At 52.5% G+C, this 17,404-nt stretch overlaps 1 protein-coding gene across 1 annotated transcript; it reads right to left on the bottom strand.

Moving 5' to 3' along the window:
* Positions 1-10,631: 10,631 nt before the first annotated feature.
* Positions 10,632-13,355, bottom strand: LOC127028635 (olfactory receptor 14J1-like; the record flags this gene model as incomplete). The annotated part of the gene is made up of 2 exons (XM_050914352.1): positions 10,632-10,886; positions 12,891-13,355. Coding segments are annotated over 2 exons (720 nt in total), but the record flags the coding sequence as incomplete, so codon positions are not given.
* Between the last annotated feature and the right edge of the window lie 4,049 nt (positions 13,356-17,404).

The raw sequence follows: 17,404 nt of genomic DNA, 5'->3' as shown, positions 1-17,404 counted from the left end.
AAGATGGGAACCAAGAGACACCATGGGGCAGGGAGGGAGATTCATCTCCCAGCCCCAGGAACTGACCAAGGGTGGGCTGAGCCACCTCGGCGTGGGCTGTGGGCACCCGGGGAGGGCTCCCATTGCTCTTTCCCCAGGACTGGCGACACCAGCAATGACAGTCCCAGCTCACCACTGTGACCCCCTCCACCAGGCCCTGCTCTGGCATCCATTCGTTTCTCCCTGAGGGCACAGCCAGGTCCCTTCCCCTGTCCCAGCCCCAAAGACAGGGAACGGGCTGACCCCTTACCTGAACATGTCACTCCAGCATCCTCACTGTGAACACAGTTGTGTTGACCCCATCCATTGTGTGTGCAGTCAGACAGGGCAGACTCGGTGCCATGACAGTCAACATCATCCATCCAAATGGGGCCTGATCCTGCCCCAAAGTGTCCTTGGTCATGAGCTTTGAGGGCAGATCCACAGCTCAGCTGCTTACAAACCACTGCAGCAGCCTCCATGTCCCAGAAGTCACCACACACGGTGCCCCACTGGCCCTGGTGTTTCACCTCCACTCTCCCAGCACAGCGCCCTCCGCCATCCTCCAGCCTCACCTCTGCAGCCGCTTCAAAAATCAACATGGGATCAGTCAGGAGAGCGCTGAGCCCCAGGCCATTTCACAGGCACCGGGCTGGAAGCCCTCTCCCCTCTGTGCTGTCCCTGTGGCAGTGTGGGCATCCCTCCTCTCCCTCTGTGGGTGCAGATGCCCCAGTCCCCTTCTCTCCATAGGGCACAAACTACCCTCCTGGGGCCAGGGTCCCCTGGAGCCAGCGGGCAGTGAGCAGCACACAAACCCTCTGAGGCATCCCAGAGATTGGTTGCGCCCTGGGGATCGCTGAGTGCTGCTGTCACCAGCTGGGCCATCCCCAGCTCCAGGGGCACAGTGCTCAGGAACAAGGAGCCCCAAAAGCGTACCCCAGGATGGCGTGTCTATAAATGCAGCCAGGCACATGTTGCCATAAACACAGGAGCCTTGAAAACAGAAATACCCTCTCCCACCCAGAGAGGCACAGGGAAAGGCACCGGGTCAATGGACTTGAGCACCTTCTGACCCTCACCTCAGTGGCACCTGAAAAGAAACCGCATTCCCGGAGGAATCTCGATGACCCTGCTGGTGCCCGCTGGCTCCAGCCTGTGGGACAAGGGAACCGGCACTTACCCCTGCACAGCTGCACCCAGAAGAGTAGCCACAGCACAGGAGGCAGGAGTTCCTCCGTCCCCATCCTGAGCCTCCTGCCCTGCCTCCACACCCTGCTGCACCCCACTCCCGTCGCAGCTCCCAGAGACTCACGGAGACAACAGCAATGGCAGGCCAATATAGCTCTGCAGATGCCAGCCCAGCTGCAGGAGGAACCAATCGAAGCAGCAGCACCTTTTTAGACATTATCGGGAGCTATATCTCCCCTCCGACACAGCCCAGCCCTCCAATGAACTTCTCCAGCGCCATTCATGACCATATATGAAGGATGGCTCCGCTGCAGGTGTCACGTCACTGTGGTGGGGAGGTGTCACAGGACAGGGCTGCTTGTAGGGGGGGAAACGGCTTTTTCACCCCTCAAACCCTGCTGTGTGGACCAGGGCACTGAGCATCTCCTACGCCGGGCACATCCAAGAGCCCAAGGCACGAGTGTCCAGCCATCCCCATGCCATGGGAACCATGGAGCTGGGACTGCACCGGGTCTGTGTCAGGATGGAAAGGAAACACCCCTGCCCCTGCTACAGACCCTGCTCTGCTGGAAGCAGCTGCTGGGAAAAGTCCTTGGCCAGGACAAGAGCTCCATCCCAGGAGTGCTGGCTCGCCCGTCCCTCCCTGGGGAGCCCCACGGTGGGTCCCTCGCAGGAGCCGAACCTGGGACATGTCCCTGCCCTGGCAGCAGACATGTAGCCCAGAGGCTCAGACGTGTCCCTGATGCTCAGCGTGTCACCGAGGGGCTGTTATTCCCCGCAGGCAGATCGGGAGCTGGAGCCTGCAGGTGCACAAACCACAGCCCACGTGGCCTCGCAGCGCTTGCCGCACTCCCCTTGCAGCGCCCGGGCAGGAAGCCTGTGGTTTCCTCCTGGCACCGTGCCCAGGCACATCCCTGCGGTGCCCCCGAGCCACCCCCACCCCAACTGCTCCAGCCAGGGCTGCAGGGGCTGCTCCTTCGGCCTTGCAGACACGGGGCCGGGCGGCTCCCATCCCTCGTGATGCCCCTCTGATGCACATGGCTGCTCTACACCGAGCCACATGGCCATGGGGTGCCATCGGTGACGTGACCTCACACCCTCCTACTGCCACTGCTGTGTGCTCATGAGTTACATATTGTCACACACGTGTGTGCGGTGTATGGAGTTCTGCTGACGATGCTTCTTCCAAAAAGCCATATTTGGGCATGGTCTAAATATTATTTTGGTGACATCAGAAGCACCTACACAAGCTATGTGCCAGCTCCTGACCTATCAGCTGCTCAGGCAGCAGTGACATCACAAGCTCACATACAGCCATGTCCATGCTCCTGGCCTATCTGCTACTCAGCCACAGGTGATGTCATAGCCTCTACGTCTGATATTGGCCTGCTCCTAGCCTATCGGCTATTCAGACACCAATGACCTCAAACCCACTGACACAAACTAGGGGCCTGCTGCTGCCCTATCAGCTACCCAGGCACCAGTGACCTCAAAACAACCTACACGTACCTGTTATGGTTTAACCCCAGCTGGCAGCTAAGCTCCACACAGTTGCTCGCTCACTCTTTCACTACATAGAAAGTTAATTCTATCCCAGCCAAAACCAGGACATTGCCAGATGCCTGCTCCTGTCCTATCAGCTACTCAGGCACCAGTGACCTCACAAGTCACGTACACCCATTCACCGTGTACTCGCTGTTGGGGTACTCAGCCTTCAGTGACCTCACATGCACCTATACAGGCCATGCACCTGGTCCTGGCCTATCAGCTATTCAGCCAAGAGTGACATCACAAGTACATACCCAAGCCATGTGTCTCCCTCTTGCCTATCAGCTACTCAGGCACCAGTGACCTGATCACCACATATCCCTCCACTTGCTATCTGCTCGCCTACAAGATGATACAAAGGCACAAGTGACCTCACAAGCTCTGACACAAGTCACGTGCATGCGCTTGGCCTATCAGCTACTCAGGTATCAGTAATCTCACAACCACTTACACAAGCCATGTGCCAGCTCCCAGCCTATGATCTACTCGGGCACCAGTGATCTCACAAGCACATACCAACCTAGTTGCTATGTGCTCGTATGGTGGGATGACCCCATGTGGCAGCCCCCACCCAGTCACTTGCTCACGCCCCGCCAGCAGGATGGGGGAGGAAACTGGAAGGACAAAAGTGAGGGAAAAAATCTCATGACTTGAGATAAAGACAGTTTAATAAGTGGAGAAGTAATCACTCACAGCAGGAAATCAAAGCCCAGCCAGTCTCTGAGCAAAGGATACTTTGAAGAACACCCCCCACTCCCCCAGTTTTAGTGCTGACCATAACATCACATGGTGTGGAATATCCCTCTGGTCAGTTGGGGTGGCTGTCCCGGCTTTGTCCCCTCCCAGACCCTTGCCGCCCCCAGCCTCCTCACTGTCGGGGCACAGTGAGAAACAGAGAAGGCCTTGATGCTGTGCAAGTGCTGCTCAGCAATAGCTACAATGTCAGTGTGTTACCAGTGCTGTTTTGGCCACCAGGGCAAAGCTCGGCACCATAGGGGCTGCTGAGCAGAAAATTAACTCCATCCCAGCCAGACTCAGTACAATCTCCACCCCTTATTCCATACCGTGTGCATCCTGCACAGGTCCTACACTATTCAATGCATTTGCACCCACCACTCCCTCCTTCCCCATCCTTTGACATGACATACACACAGCATACTGGGTTTGGCTGGTGTGGCTCAGGTGGACCTCGACAAATCCCAGCACACGCCTGACTTCTCCCCTCATTCACTCAGCCAGAGCTTTTTGAAACATTCAATCAGGTCATCAACCTAAGGACAAGGAAATCGATATAGCACCAGCCTGCACCCCACAGTAGTCTTACAGGTAGCTAGGAGATCCCCCACAACCATGGGGAAACGGAATTCCCCACCACCACCCTACCTCTCTGGCACCTCAAAATCCAGTCTGTGGTTCATGGGCTCATTGGCTAGTTCCTCTGGTTCACACGGTCTTTTTTGGGATCCCCTTCGGGTCTTTTCTGTATTGTCCCCATGCACATATGCTTCTGAAGCTGGCGTTTTGTCCTGGTTTTCCATGTTCGCAGACAGCGTTGCCTGTGTCTTGCAGCACTGAGAAAAGCTCAGAGTCTGCCCCAGTACCCTGCATGGCCATCCTGCTGGGCTGGGCAGGGATGTGGGGGCTTTCCAGTCCGGCTCACAGGATTGGGCTCTTCTTTGTATGTTACAGGATTTGCGCGAAGGGCCCATTGGTGGTCTCCTAGGAGGGGGTCATAGCCCTTGGGCATGTTCCAGCTTGTCTATGTCCTCCCCACCCTTTGGGTCCCCTCTGCCCTCTTGAAGTTCCCCCTGCCCCAGACATGTCAGGGCATGTTCTGCAGCCTGGTAAAGTGGGGGACCTCGACCCAGCTTTTTCCTTTTCTGTCTGTTCACATTTAAACTCTAATTATTCATTCCATTAGCTCTTACTAAAGGTGGTTTTATCCGTTTTATACCTATGTTGTAATGGCTACAGGTATTTAATTTCACGGGCTCTGTAAATGTTTATACATATATAAATGTGTACACATATATACATGTATAGAGGTATATACATTTAAAATACTGTCTCTGATCATAAATAAATAAAAAAAATATATTTATACATATTATACACTCAGTTTTATATATATACCTAAAAATGTATATATTTGCTATAAAGGTACATATTTTGACATCCGAGCACTTCCTTGCCCAAAGAGGCAGGCAGCCAATCACAGGGCTGCATGAGAACACGTGCGTATGACAGTGTCAAGAAATGGCTGCCAGCCAACCACAATGCAGTATGAAAACATGGGAGGAACGAGGCTGTCAGAAGTGGTGGCCTCCCAGTGTGTAATGACAGGGTGCTTCCTTTGCTGATGCGCTTCTGGCGCAGTGGGAGGGGAGGCTCCTCTTGCCAGCCAATGATAAGATTTCCTGAGAACACATGGGTTTGGTGCTGTCAAGCAATGGCCATCAGCCAATCACAGAGCAGTATGATGTTTAAGAAATTGGCAGCTCACTCCCATAAAATGGTGGCACTCGTGCATAAAATGGCAGCCCCCGCCCTCAAATGGTGGCCAAAACAAAATGGCAGTCCCTGCGTATGCAGGGGAAGGGCCTTCTGGGTCAGATATATTTCCGTGTAAACCAGAAAGGGTGGCCGCTCCTTCCAGCCAATCACAACAAAGCACGTGACCAGTAGAGGGGAGCGACTTCCAGGGCAAATGGCCCCTGAGGCAGCTGGGATGGGGCGGGAATTCTGCTGGCAACTGGTCGGCGGGGCATCGCTCATGGCTCACCTCCAGTACCGGTGGTGCCTGTGCTCCTGGCGTGTTCCAGGGCAGTGACCCGAATAAGCACAAGGAAGGCACGTGGTGAGGTAAAAATGCTTCTTTTGAACCGCTGTCAGATAACGGGTCAATGTGGTGTCAGAGCTTCAGTGTTTGTGCCTGACATAAGAACTTTCCCCGCCTCCGTGTGCTTCAAGTCATAGAATCAGAGAATCAGAGAATCATTTAGGTTGGAAAAGACCCTTAAGATCATCGAGTCCAACCATAAACCTAACACTGCCAAGTCCATCACTAAACCATGTCCCTAAGTGCCCCATCTACACATCTTTTAAATTCGTCCAGGGCTGGTGACTCAACCACTTCCCTGGGCAGCCTGGTCCCGTGCTTGACAACCCTTTTGGAGAAGAATTTTTTCCTAATATCCAATCTAAACCTCCCCTGGTGCAACTTGAGGCCATTTCCTCTTGTCCTATTGCTTGTTACTTGGGAAAAGAGACCAACACCCACCTCGCTACAACCTCCTTTCAGGTAGTTGTAGAGAGTGATAAGGTTTCCCCTCAGCCTCCTTTTCTCGAGGCTAAACACCACCAGTTCCCTCAGCCGCTCCTCATAAGACTTGCTCTCTAGACCCTTCACCAGTTTCGTTGCCCTTCTTTGGACGCGCTCCAGCACCTCAAAGTCTGTCTTGTAGCGAGGAGCCCAAAACTGAACACAGTATTCAAGGTGCAGCCTCACCAGTGCCGAGTATCTGGGGACAATCACTTCCCTAGTCCTGCTGGCCACACTATTTCTGACACAAGCCAGGGTGCTCTTGGCCTTCTTGGCCACCTGGGCACACTGCCGGCTCATCTTCAGCTGGCTGTCAACCAACACCCCCCAGGTCCTTTTCCGCCAGGCAGCTTTCCAGCCACTCTTCCCCAAGCCTGTAGCGTTGCATGAGGTTGTTGTGACCCAAGTGCAGGACCCGGCACTGAGCCTTGTTGAATCTCATAGAAGTGGCCTCGGCCCATCGCTCCAGCCTGTCCAGATCCCTCTGTAGAGCCTTCCTACCCTCAAGCAGATCAACACTCCCACCCAACTTGGTGTCATCTGCAAACTTACTGAGGGTGCACTCGATCCCCTCATCCAGATCATTGACAAAGGTATTAAACAGAACCGGCACCATCACTGAGCCCTGGGGAACACCACTTGTGACCGGCCGCCAACTGAATTTAACTCCATTCACCATACGCTCCTCACCAAAGTGAGCTTGTACAGCCTGTGGTTCTCTGGGTTGCACTTTTGGCCTCTTCCAAAGATGGGTGCAACAATTGCTTGTCCTCACTCACAAGAGACCTCTACCAATGCCATGACCTTTCAAAAGGGATAGTCCAAAGAAATATTGATCTTCCCCTGTAATTTCAGTACCACTATTGTGCCTGTTATATGCTGTATTTAATTTCTCTAATCTTTCATATACTTTCCCCTGTCCTGATACAATGGCCGTTTCTAAAGTCATCTTTTCAGATGCACACTGTCTAGACAAAGGCCATTGTAATTATTCTCCCAGTTTCTCCTTCTCCTCCTCTTTGTTCATTCAGATACCTCTCACCTATCTGGTTGCTGCTTTGAGCTTCAGGGAGTTAAAAGCTTGCCTGTCTTTCAGTAGTCTCATTGTCTCCTTAGCCAACTCGTTTATTACATTTATATTTACCTTTTTTTATCTACCTACCTAAAATATTTCTCCTAAGATTATCCCTTGTAAGGCAACCTCATTAGAGGCAGCTTGTACTTAGCATACGGTTGCAGAGGGTGTTTTGTTGTTTATGAAACTTTATCATGCGTTACTTTGCTTGCAAATAGGACAAATCCTGCTGTGCCTGTGTGCAGCCAGTTCTCAGAGGAGAGCAGGTGGGAGCTGGTGTGAAGGAGCTGTAACCTCCAGCTGCAGACTTGGGTGGAGAAGTCTGATGCAAGGAACAGTGATGTAAGTCCCAGGTGGCCAATGACAGAAATGGTGAGGTTGGAGAAGTGAGGAGCAGGGTTGTCCATACAGTGTCAGACCTGAAGGGACTGCTTTCCATACCTGTCCAGTCATCCTGAGGAGACAGTCTGCATTATTATCAACTGGAGAATGCTTCCATCACCTCTTCTTTAAAATGAAAAGTAATAAAAAATAGCCTTTAAAATCAAGCATCTTTTTTGTTCAGTGCACTTTGAAATCTTCCCCCTTAACTACACCATGAGACCTCTCTAATTAGCTGTACAAATCTTGAAGACTTGAAGAAAATTACAGGAAGAGACATGGCTCGTTAGGGCTTTCTGTATTTTAATGAGCCCCATAGTGCCTTTGGGGCTCATTAAATGAACCTCAGATACTGAGAGGAGATTGAAGAAACCTCTCAAGAAGTCCAAGTCAGAAGCAAAACCCAAAGTTCCTTAAAGCATTAATGGGCTCCACTGAGGGCCATTACTGACAAAGCCTCCCCATGGACTCATTGGAGCAGATAATTGGAGGCTGTGATTACAGGTAGGCAAAGGCACTGTGCAGGTGGCTGTAATGCTGCGAAACCCCTTGGTTTGTTTTATGAAGCAGAAAGGCCAAGCCCTCACCCTCGGCCCCTGGGAAGGCAGGTTCTGTCCCTCACGCGTGGCTCAGGGCTCTTCCTGGGGGAGTGGGATGTGAGGGTGAGCAATGCCAAGTGTAGGAAAACTGAGCAACATCTCCGGGCCTCCCCAGGCAGGGGTGAGGAAGGGACTAAGTCCAGAGCCTCAAAAGGAAGTTTCTGCTGGTAGGCCTCGGTGGCAGAAGCAACTGCCATACCCAAGGGGACAAAGACCTTGGTTCCTTTGGGCCTTTCAGCCTTGCCAGAGCCCTTGGCCATCTCTACTGCAGGCTGTGTTACGCTGTTCATGCCTGCACCTCTTTCCCTGCAGGCTGTTGGCACCCATCTTTCTTTCCCACCTAGCTCTCAGCCTGGCAGTTCTATGCCCTCACTGATGTCTTTCTGCCCTCACTGGCTGTTCCTTGAAACACAAAGCCATGGGCTGATCCAAACTCCCTCTGGGTGACCTCTTGCACCACAACACTACCTTTTGATTGAGATTTTTTTTCCCTCATCTCCAACTTCCAAGCTGCACTTTGTGGAGGTTTCCTTCTCTGCCCCCTACCAAGAAAAGCTCCATCATCTCTGAAATCACCCTTCAAGCAGTTGAAGGCTACTACTCTAGTGCCCTGGTCCTCCACTTCAAAAGGCTACAGATGCCCAGGTTCCTCAGCTTCTCAACACAGGCCCCAAACCCCATTCTTGCAGATCGCCTCTGGACCCTCTCCAGTTCCTCCCCATTTCTCCAGAATGGGGAGCCCCACACCCAGACACACTAGTCCAGAGCTGGTTACACCAGCGCTGAGTCAAGGGGGATGGTGACTCCCTTGTCTGGGTGCCCACACTCACTCTGATGCAGCCCCGAATGCAGTGGGCCTTATTACCTTTGAGCATGCACCACTGGCTCCTATGGCATCCCTCGTAATGCCCTGGCCCTTCTCCTTGGAGACAGTCCTCAGCCGGTCAGGTCCCAGCCTGCCCTCATGTTTGGGTTATTCTGTCCCCCAAGAAGGACTGGCAGCTTCTCCTTCTAAAACTTTGTGAGGTTTCTATTTGCCGAATTCCAGAGCTTTTCAGGGTCCCCCAGGATTGAAGCTCCATTGGGCCAGCTGTTAATGTGTGCGTGCAGATGGCTCACCCTGACTTGTGGTGCCTCTGACAAGATAACAGCATGAGGAATTGCAGGCCATGACAGATAACAGAAGGCGGTACTAGTCTAATGGAATTGCTCACCTGAATTCTCAGGTTTTCAGGCAGAACTCCACTCTCTAACCATAAGTATCCAGTGGTACCTCCAGAGGACCCATTGTCCCTGAGGTACCTGCCTGGGACTGGCAGCTGTCACAGAGGACCTGCTGGAGACCAGAGCCCCTTGGAAGCTGCAGCTGGAGCCTGGGCAGAGGGTCCCAGGGCACCTACACAGGCACCACGCTCCCATGTAACTGCATCCCACCCCAATTTCATGATCGCTTGCCTTTGCAAACAAAGGCAGTACACAAAATCCCCCTGAGATCAGTATAGGAAAAAAGACAAAACAAAGCAAGGAGGAGAACACCACCACCACCGTTTGAAGCTTAAAGTTGCAATAGGAGATTTCCCTCACTCTGCATCTTTCATTCTGTTTCTTTGTTGCTTCATTTTTTTAAAGTGTTCTCAACATTTCCATCGTACTGAAGCCTACAGCATTAAGAAAGATAATTTTTGTGTCTTGCACAGAGCCCAGGGCCCCCAAACACTCCCTGCCCTCGACTGTCCATGTCATCTCTAACCCTGGGCACAGAGTGAGTCTCGCTCGGAGGTGTTGACCACTCTTGCCTGATGGAGGAAAGCAGGGTAAAAAGCTTCAGTGAAATGCTGTCTTGTTGGATGGCCAAGTTTGCACTAATCTCATCAAATCCGTGTTATCTGTCTCTGTATGTGAGTATATGGGAATATCTGGATTAATGTATAGGTAAATGTATAGAAAAATGTATAGGTGTGTCCAGTTACTCGGCAAAATCCATTTCCTACCAGCACTCTCAAAGGGAGAATCTTTGTTCTGAGGAATTACGGTAGTCCTACTGTCTTTGTCACTCCGTCCCCTGCCCCACTGGCCACTGGGACCAGGGTTCCCTCAGCTGCCTTCCTTGGGCTGACAAGGAAGCCCTTCTGGGTGCCCTCCCCATGCATGGCCATTTCCAGCCACCGCTGAGCTTTGCCTTTCCCAGCTCCATCCAGCCCTGCACCCACAGGCCAGGTGTCTGCCTGCCTCCTGGGCAGCCTGTTCCCCCTCCAGCCTCCCTGCACTTCCTTCTGCTGTTTGACCTCCTAAGTCAGGGCGGTCCCTGTTCATCCACGCTGACCTCTTGCCAGGTCCTGCTTGACTCCCTGCGCATCAGACTGGCTTCTTCCTGGGCTTGGAGGACGTTGTCCCTGAAGATCCAAGAGGGACTCACGGCCCCCTTTGGCCTCCAGGACAGCCCAAGCAGATCCTCAGCTAACTGAAATCAGCTCTCCTGCAGTCCTGCACTGTCATTCTGTTAGTTGTCCTGCTTCTCCACCAGCTCATGGTCATTGCAGCCATGGCTGCCCTCATCTTTCCCATCCCCAGCCAGATCTGCTCTGTCTGTCAGTAAGAGACCAGCCCTCGTCAGCTCATCCAGTGTCTGTGTCAAAACGCTGTCTTCCACACCCTGTGGGAATCTCCTGGGTTGCTTGTGCTCAGCCCTGCTGCCGTCCCAGCAGATTGTGGGGTGGTTCAAGCCATCAGTGATGCCACTGAAGTCCCGGAGGACCTAGGCAACGGTATCCAAACTTTCAAGTTTGGGTACAAATGGAGAAAACCTGAAACCATGGGGAAAAGTAATTGCTGAGGGTTATGAATTGGGAAGGAGACTGGGGCAGAGAAAAGGAAGGGTCAAGGTGGATCATGGAAGAAGCCCCCTGTGGAAGAGCAGGGAGGAGGGGGATTCAAGGGACCAGCTGCCTGTGGGGAGGTGGCTGGTCAGTGCTGGTGTGGCCAAACCCTGTACCTGATCACTATGGTCTGTCCTGCTTATTATACTGGTTTTAGTTGGGGTAGAGTTAATTATCTTCATAGTAACTTGTATGGGGCTATGTTTTAGATTTGTGATGAAAACAGTGTTGATAACACACCAATTTTTTAGTCATTGCTGAACAGTACTTGCACAACGTCAAGGCCTTTTCTGCTTCTCACGCTGCCCCACCAGCGAGTAGGCTGGGGGTGCACAAGAAGTTGGGAGGGGACACAGCTGGGACAGCTGACCCCAACTGACCAAAGGGATCTTCTGTCCCATAGGACGTCATGCTCAGCATATCAAGCTCAGGGAAGAACAAGGCAGGGGGGTGCATTATAGAGCCCTGCTTTCCTGGAGATGGCTGAACATCTGCATGCTGATGGGAAGCAGTGAATTAATTCCTTGGTTTGCTTTGCTTGCATGTGCGGCTTTTGCTTTACCTGTTAAACTGTCTTTATCTCAACCCATAAGTCATCTCACTTTTACCTTTCCCATCCTCTCCCCCATCCCACTGGGGGGGACTGAGAGAGCAGCTGTGTGGTGCTTAGCTGCCTACCAGGGTTAAACTATGACATTTATTAAACTCTGCTCCTGGCTATTTGCTGTGTGAGTAGGCTCGCTATTGTGTGTGTGTTTGGGTGTGAGTGTATGTACATGCTTTGTTGGTCAATTTGAAGTGGGGCTAGCAAGGAGGAGGAGGACACCAGGATCTGGAGAGGCCCAGGGCTAAAACTGCCAAGTGGGTAATATCTCTGAGTCTGGGCAGACCCAAAGCCCAGGCCCACACTGGAGGGACTGCGGGGGTGGTGTGAGCCTGTGGGCAAATTTTGCCAGGAATGTACGGACCACTCATGCAACCTTCACACCAGATCAGCCTGAGAGGGGGAACGGGATGGGGCCAGTTGTGTTGCTCGTGGTTGTGTAAGTGCTGCTGGTGGTGTGGTGGCTGTAAAGGTGCTGTTGCCTGTTGGACTTGGTCTGTGTTGGATTGGCTGTGTCCATCTTTGTTTCCTTGCAGATACCTGGATTTACCGCTTTCCCTTTGGTTGACTCCACCTTGGGCGATCTCTCACTTTGTGAGGCTCCTGTCAGTGCCCACCCCAGGCACGTGCAGTCCATGCATATCTCACGGGCTCACCAGGCAGCTTCAGATTCCTCTCCTGGAGGATGTCCTCTGCCCTGTCATGTATTGGGACAGCACAGTATGACAGTATCTCAGTGACCATTCACCACCTCCACTGTCAATAGACAACAACGGATGTATCCTAAATCCAAGCCTTGTTCTCTAACAGCTACCAAGGTGACAATGAGCTTTTTATTCAGGCCCTTTTGGGGTGAAATTCCTAGGCCTGTTGTTGACATCAGTTTTGGAAGAACAGGAAAATCTTGAGGAACCGCACAGGGGAGATGTAATTATATTACAGAGACGCTACGAGAGAGTCAGCTCCGAAACAGTGTTAGAAAAATTTTATACAGGTTTAAGGTGCTTGAAAAACTTTTATACAGGGTTCATTTCTCAGGAGAGTGAGCTGAATACAAAAAATTGTATAGGAACATAATAACCATAAATAACAATACAGGTAATGCTAACAAAAAAAGGATAAAACGATAAACAGAGTACAGGCCTGCACTGGGATACACTAGATGTCATTTGTAAAGAGTGATGGAAAGTTTATCAATATTAACAAACATTCATGAAATCACTTTCCTAATGGACTCCTTGAGCTCCTGGTTCCTCATGCTGTAGATGAGGGGGTTCACTGCTGGAGGCACCACCGAGTACAGAACTGCCACCACCAGGTCCAGGGATGGAGAGGAGATGGAGGGGGGCTTCAGGCAGGCAAATGTGCCAGTACTGATAAACAGGGAGACCACGGCCAGGTGAGGGAGGCATGTGGAAAAGGCTTTGTGCTGTCCCTGCTCAGAGGGGATCCTCAGCACGGCCCTGAAGATCTGCACATAGGACAGCACGATGAAAACAAAACATCCCAACACTAAACAGACAGTAACCACAAGTACTGCAAAATCCCTGAAGTAAGAGAGCGAGCAGGAGATCCTGAGGATCTGGGGGATTTCACAGAAGAACTGGTTCACAGCATTGCCTTGGCGGAGTGGTATGGAAAATGTATTGGCCGTGTGCAGGACAGCACTGAGAAAACCACTGCCCCAAGCAGCTGCTGCCATGTGGACACAAGCTCTGCTGCCCAGGAGGGTCCCGTAGTGCAGGGGTTTGCACTATGAGGAGGAAGAAGTACATAGGGGTGTGCAGATGCTGGTCACAGGCTATGGCAGTGATGATGAGGCCGTTGCCCAGGAGGGCAGCCAGGTAGATGCCCAGGAAGAGCCAGAAGTGCAAGAGCTGCAGCTCCCGTGTGTCTGCGAATGCCAGGAGGAGGAACTGGGTGATGGAGCTGCTGTTGGACATCTGTTGCCTCTGGGCATGGGGCACTGTTGAAGAAGGAAAAGACAGTGAGAAGTTAGGAGAGACTTTTCAAGGAATAAAACTAAAATATTTTATTTTTTTGTTTTGTTTTTTTTCTTCTTTTAGATACTCCTGTCCTACCTGGGGAGTCTTTTTCAAAGGTAGAAATCCTCAACATTTCTATCGTGAGACCTGAGTGGCAAAAGAGTTCGCTGTCACTTAGTGCAGGCTGAGGGGAGCTGCTCTACCAGTCTTGTTCCCAGCTGCCCTGCACTCGCATGGGCTTGAGTTGGAGGATGATCACAGTCGTATGTTCCCCTTAAAAGGAACTGGACCCTGCTGAGAGGAGAGGAGTCCAGATTTAAAGCCCAGCTCTCCAAACTTCTCCCTCTTTCACAGGGCGCCTGAGGATGGACACCACATCTTGCCTAGAGGCAAGAGCACGCAGGGCACCTTTCAGCTGCCCAGATACAGCTGCTCAACACCACTTCCATAATCTTAGCATCTCTGGGGCTTCTGTATGGGTATCTCTGATATCACAAAGATGCTGTGAGACAGCTGTGTCTGGTGTCAAGCTCTCAGCTTGGCAGGACACTGCAGGGAAATGGTCAAGTGTCCTACAGAGAGGATCTCCTTTGGGGAGAGCCATTCGTTTCCCAAGCCCACAGCCCACATTTCCTGGAGCCCCACGGGTTAGAAGGGAGGCTGGGGCACGTCACTCCCACGCAGACCCCTGCCTAGAAAAGCTTAAAGGTTCGGTGTCTGAAACTCCCCCAACCCCACAGAGCCCAAGAGCAATAACAGGAGCAGCCCAGACAGGTGGGAAAAGAAGGAGCAGCACCAAGATCGTTCTGCCAAGGGAGGCAAGAAGAGAGACAAAGGCACTTGAGAAAGTTGTCACCTTGACCAGCCGTGCACGCAGCCTCCCAGACAGCAATGCTGCAAGGCAGTTGTACTGAGCCCCTGTGCTCTGCAGAGGGAAATGGGCATGTGGCTGGAGAGAGGCACCGCTCCTCGCTGGAGCTCTGGCTGCAGAGGGGGCAGCTGATGCCTTGTGCCCCCTGGCCATGAGGGCAGAGACTTTGCTGGGTCAGAGAGGAGGCAAGGGGGCTTGCTCAGAGGGAAGGGGTTGCACTGGAGGGGATGACAGGGAGTTTTCGCAATCCTCTTTCCCATGACATTCCCATTTTAGTTTTGTCTTCTTCCCTGCCCTCTCCTTTGCTCCCTGGAACTTTTCCACCTGCTTCTCTGCCCCACATCGTTTTCCTCACAGCAAATTCTGAGACACCCCATCCCACTGTCTGTGCTCTCAGTTCTGCCCTACTACAGTTTTCTACTGCCCATGGGAGGACACTGTCTAGGGACACCTCCCTGCTTGCAGCCGGTAAAGAGCAGGTCAGACAAACTGCAATGTTGCCAGCAAAGGTGATGCTGGTGCTGCCTGTAGGCTGAGGGGTACTTAAAGGTAGTTTATGAGGTTCCTAGCAGACTTACTGATCATGCCACGTAACAGTTCAAGAATCTCAGTCACTTTTCAAAAGTTAGCAGCTCCTTTCCCCTTTACACCCCCCCCAGCATGAAATTGAAGACTAAGGAAGCACCTTCCCTTTCAGGTAGCCCCTTCCTTTTCAAACATCCCCTTGGGAATGCCCTGTGGGTGATGTGGAGCTTTGAGCAGCGCTGACCCATGCAGCACCCTCTTGAGAGCAGAAGGACCCTGCCCTGCCCTGCTGGAGGTCACTCCTTCCACCCAGAGCTTCTCCCCACAGCGCTGTGGGGAGCTCCCTGGGCAGGCTGAGTGCTGATGCTGGCAGGGGGCACAGTCCCTGCCCCAGCACACAGCCCCCTGGGGCAGAGGGACCCTGTTCAGAGCGCAGGGCTCCCCTGGGTGCACACCCAGATTCACATCCCTGCAGCCATCCCCAGGAGGATGGCTGTCCCTCTGACCTCGTGACCTGTCTCTCTGATGGTTCAACAGGAGCATGTCTTCCTCCTCCACACCAGAAAAGCCAGGAGAGCCATCCTGACAGGTCCTGTCACCCATGGCATGTGCCAGGTCTGGGAGACACTTCCAGGAACAAACTCGCATTGCCCTGCAGCCAGAGACTTACTGTGTTAAGGGCTGTGACGATTTCTCCCCCAGTGGGCTCTCAGCTGTCCTCCCACCTCAGACTGCCTTTAACCTCTCTCTCACTTCTCTCCTCTCCCCTCGGTGCCTGCAGGCAGTGCCCTCAGCCCTGCTGTGCTTTGCAGAGGAGCTGCTCCTGGGCAGAGCTGTCTCCCTGCAGCGCTGCCTGGTTGCCATAAGCTCCCTCCGTCCCAGGAGCCCGGCCCAGCTCAGCAGCAGAGGACCAGCCCAAGGCACCACTTTCTCTGCTCCCTCTGGGCTCCCTCCAGGTGTCCCTGGGGCTCCTGGGGAAGCTACTCTGAAACAGAGTGAAGTCATCACTGATGTTCCCTCCCTCAGCCGGGGGGAAATACTTCTTTCCAGCAGAGTAATTTCTCCTAATAAGAAGAGAGTTGGGCGTAAGAATCAGCTTTCCTTTTCTCATCATTAGACAGGACACCCAGACAGTGACAGAAAGGGATCTCCTTTACCCCTGATGAGGGAACAGATTCAGCTGAGTCAATCGAGGCATCCCACCCTGGGTTTGTAGTCCTGGGGCTGGAAGGGGACTCAGCTCTCACCTGTGGCTACCACAAACCCACAGGAGGTGGGATTCCTCTTGCTTCAGTTCAGGTGGGCACAAAATAGGCACCTGCTGCCTGGGAGCTGCTTGTCTCAGCTCCCATGGTAATTACTGGAGATGGAGGCCAGGAGTGAGCTGTTCAGACTCAAACACCTGGTGACATTTGAGGTGCCAGAGGTGGTCCAAGATACGTGCGGGCAGATTCACGGTCTAATGGAGCAATGCTGAAACAGGATAGTTTCTGGGAGCAGTATTTTTGAGCCTGGTGGGGAATTCCTTTGGCCAAACGAAATGACAGCAGATGATCACGTTTAGGACAACAAAACCTGTCCCTCCTCATTAGGTTCTTGTCCGGAACCTATAGTCAGCTGACCAAATGTAGTTCTTGCCATAGGGAGAGCTCAGCCTTTCTCCTTCTCTCCTCCATCAGCTGTATTTACTAGGCTGCCACTGAGAATAATGGCATTTGTCTCAGGTACATCCCTCCATTACCTAGCCTAATTCAGGGCAGCTGCTCAATATCATGGGCAAATACAGACCTGTAGTGCTACATAAGATGACAGGGCTCTACAGCACAACTGCATTTGTCTGGCAGGGACAGCATAGGACCAACAGGAAAGCCATTGCCACTCAGAGCAGGTGTGTGACAGACCACCCAGGGCATCTCAGAGAGACTCGATTTCTGTGGACCAGTGACTGGTTGCCACCACTGTGTTGAGACCGGGTCTGTCCCACCTCCATCTGGTAGATACAGGCAGAGCACGAAGCTGAAGCATGTCCCACCGGGGTCTGCACTCATGTGTCTCTGCTCCCAAACTCACCTCGTTCTTCTCTCCCCTGTCCTTTACTCATCCTGTAGATGGTACAATCAAGGAATGGACCAACGATTATCAAGCTGTTCCTGGATCACAGGATGTCCATACCGAAGGACCTTTTCAGGAAGAACAGGAGGGGGATGCCTTCTGTGTGAAGGAGCTGCTCAGCTACATGGAGCTCCTCATTGGGATGGGCAAGAGGTTGGATGATCTCTTGTGGGTGAGGGTCAGAGGAGAGGCCGGTGAGGGAAACATCATGGTGGGAGATAAAGAACCTGCAGCCAGGGTGAGAAAGCAGACAGAGTCTTACTTAAGCACCCCAAGCATGTCTTTGGATCAATGACCTCA

This window comes from Gymnogyps californianus, unplaced genomic scaffold (assembly GCF_018139145.2).
Source record: "Gymnogyps californianus isolate 813 unplaced genomic scaffold, ASM1813914v2 HiC_scaffold_38, whole genome shotgun sequence".
NCBI lineage: Eukaryota > Metazoa > Chordata > Aves > Accipitriformes > Cathartidae > Gymnogyps > Gymnogyps californianus.
The sequence above is the reverse complement of the archived record's forward strand: the minus strand, read 5'-3'. Positions and strand labels throughout refer to the sequence as shown.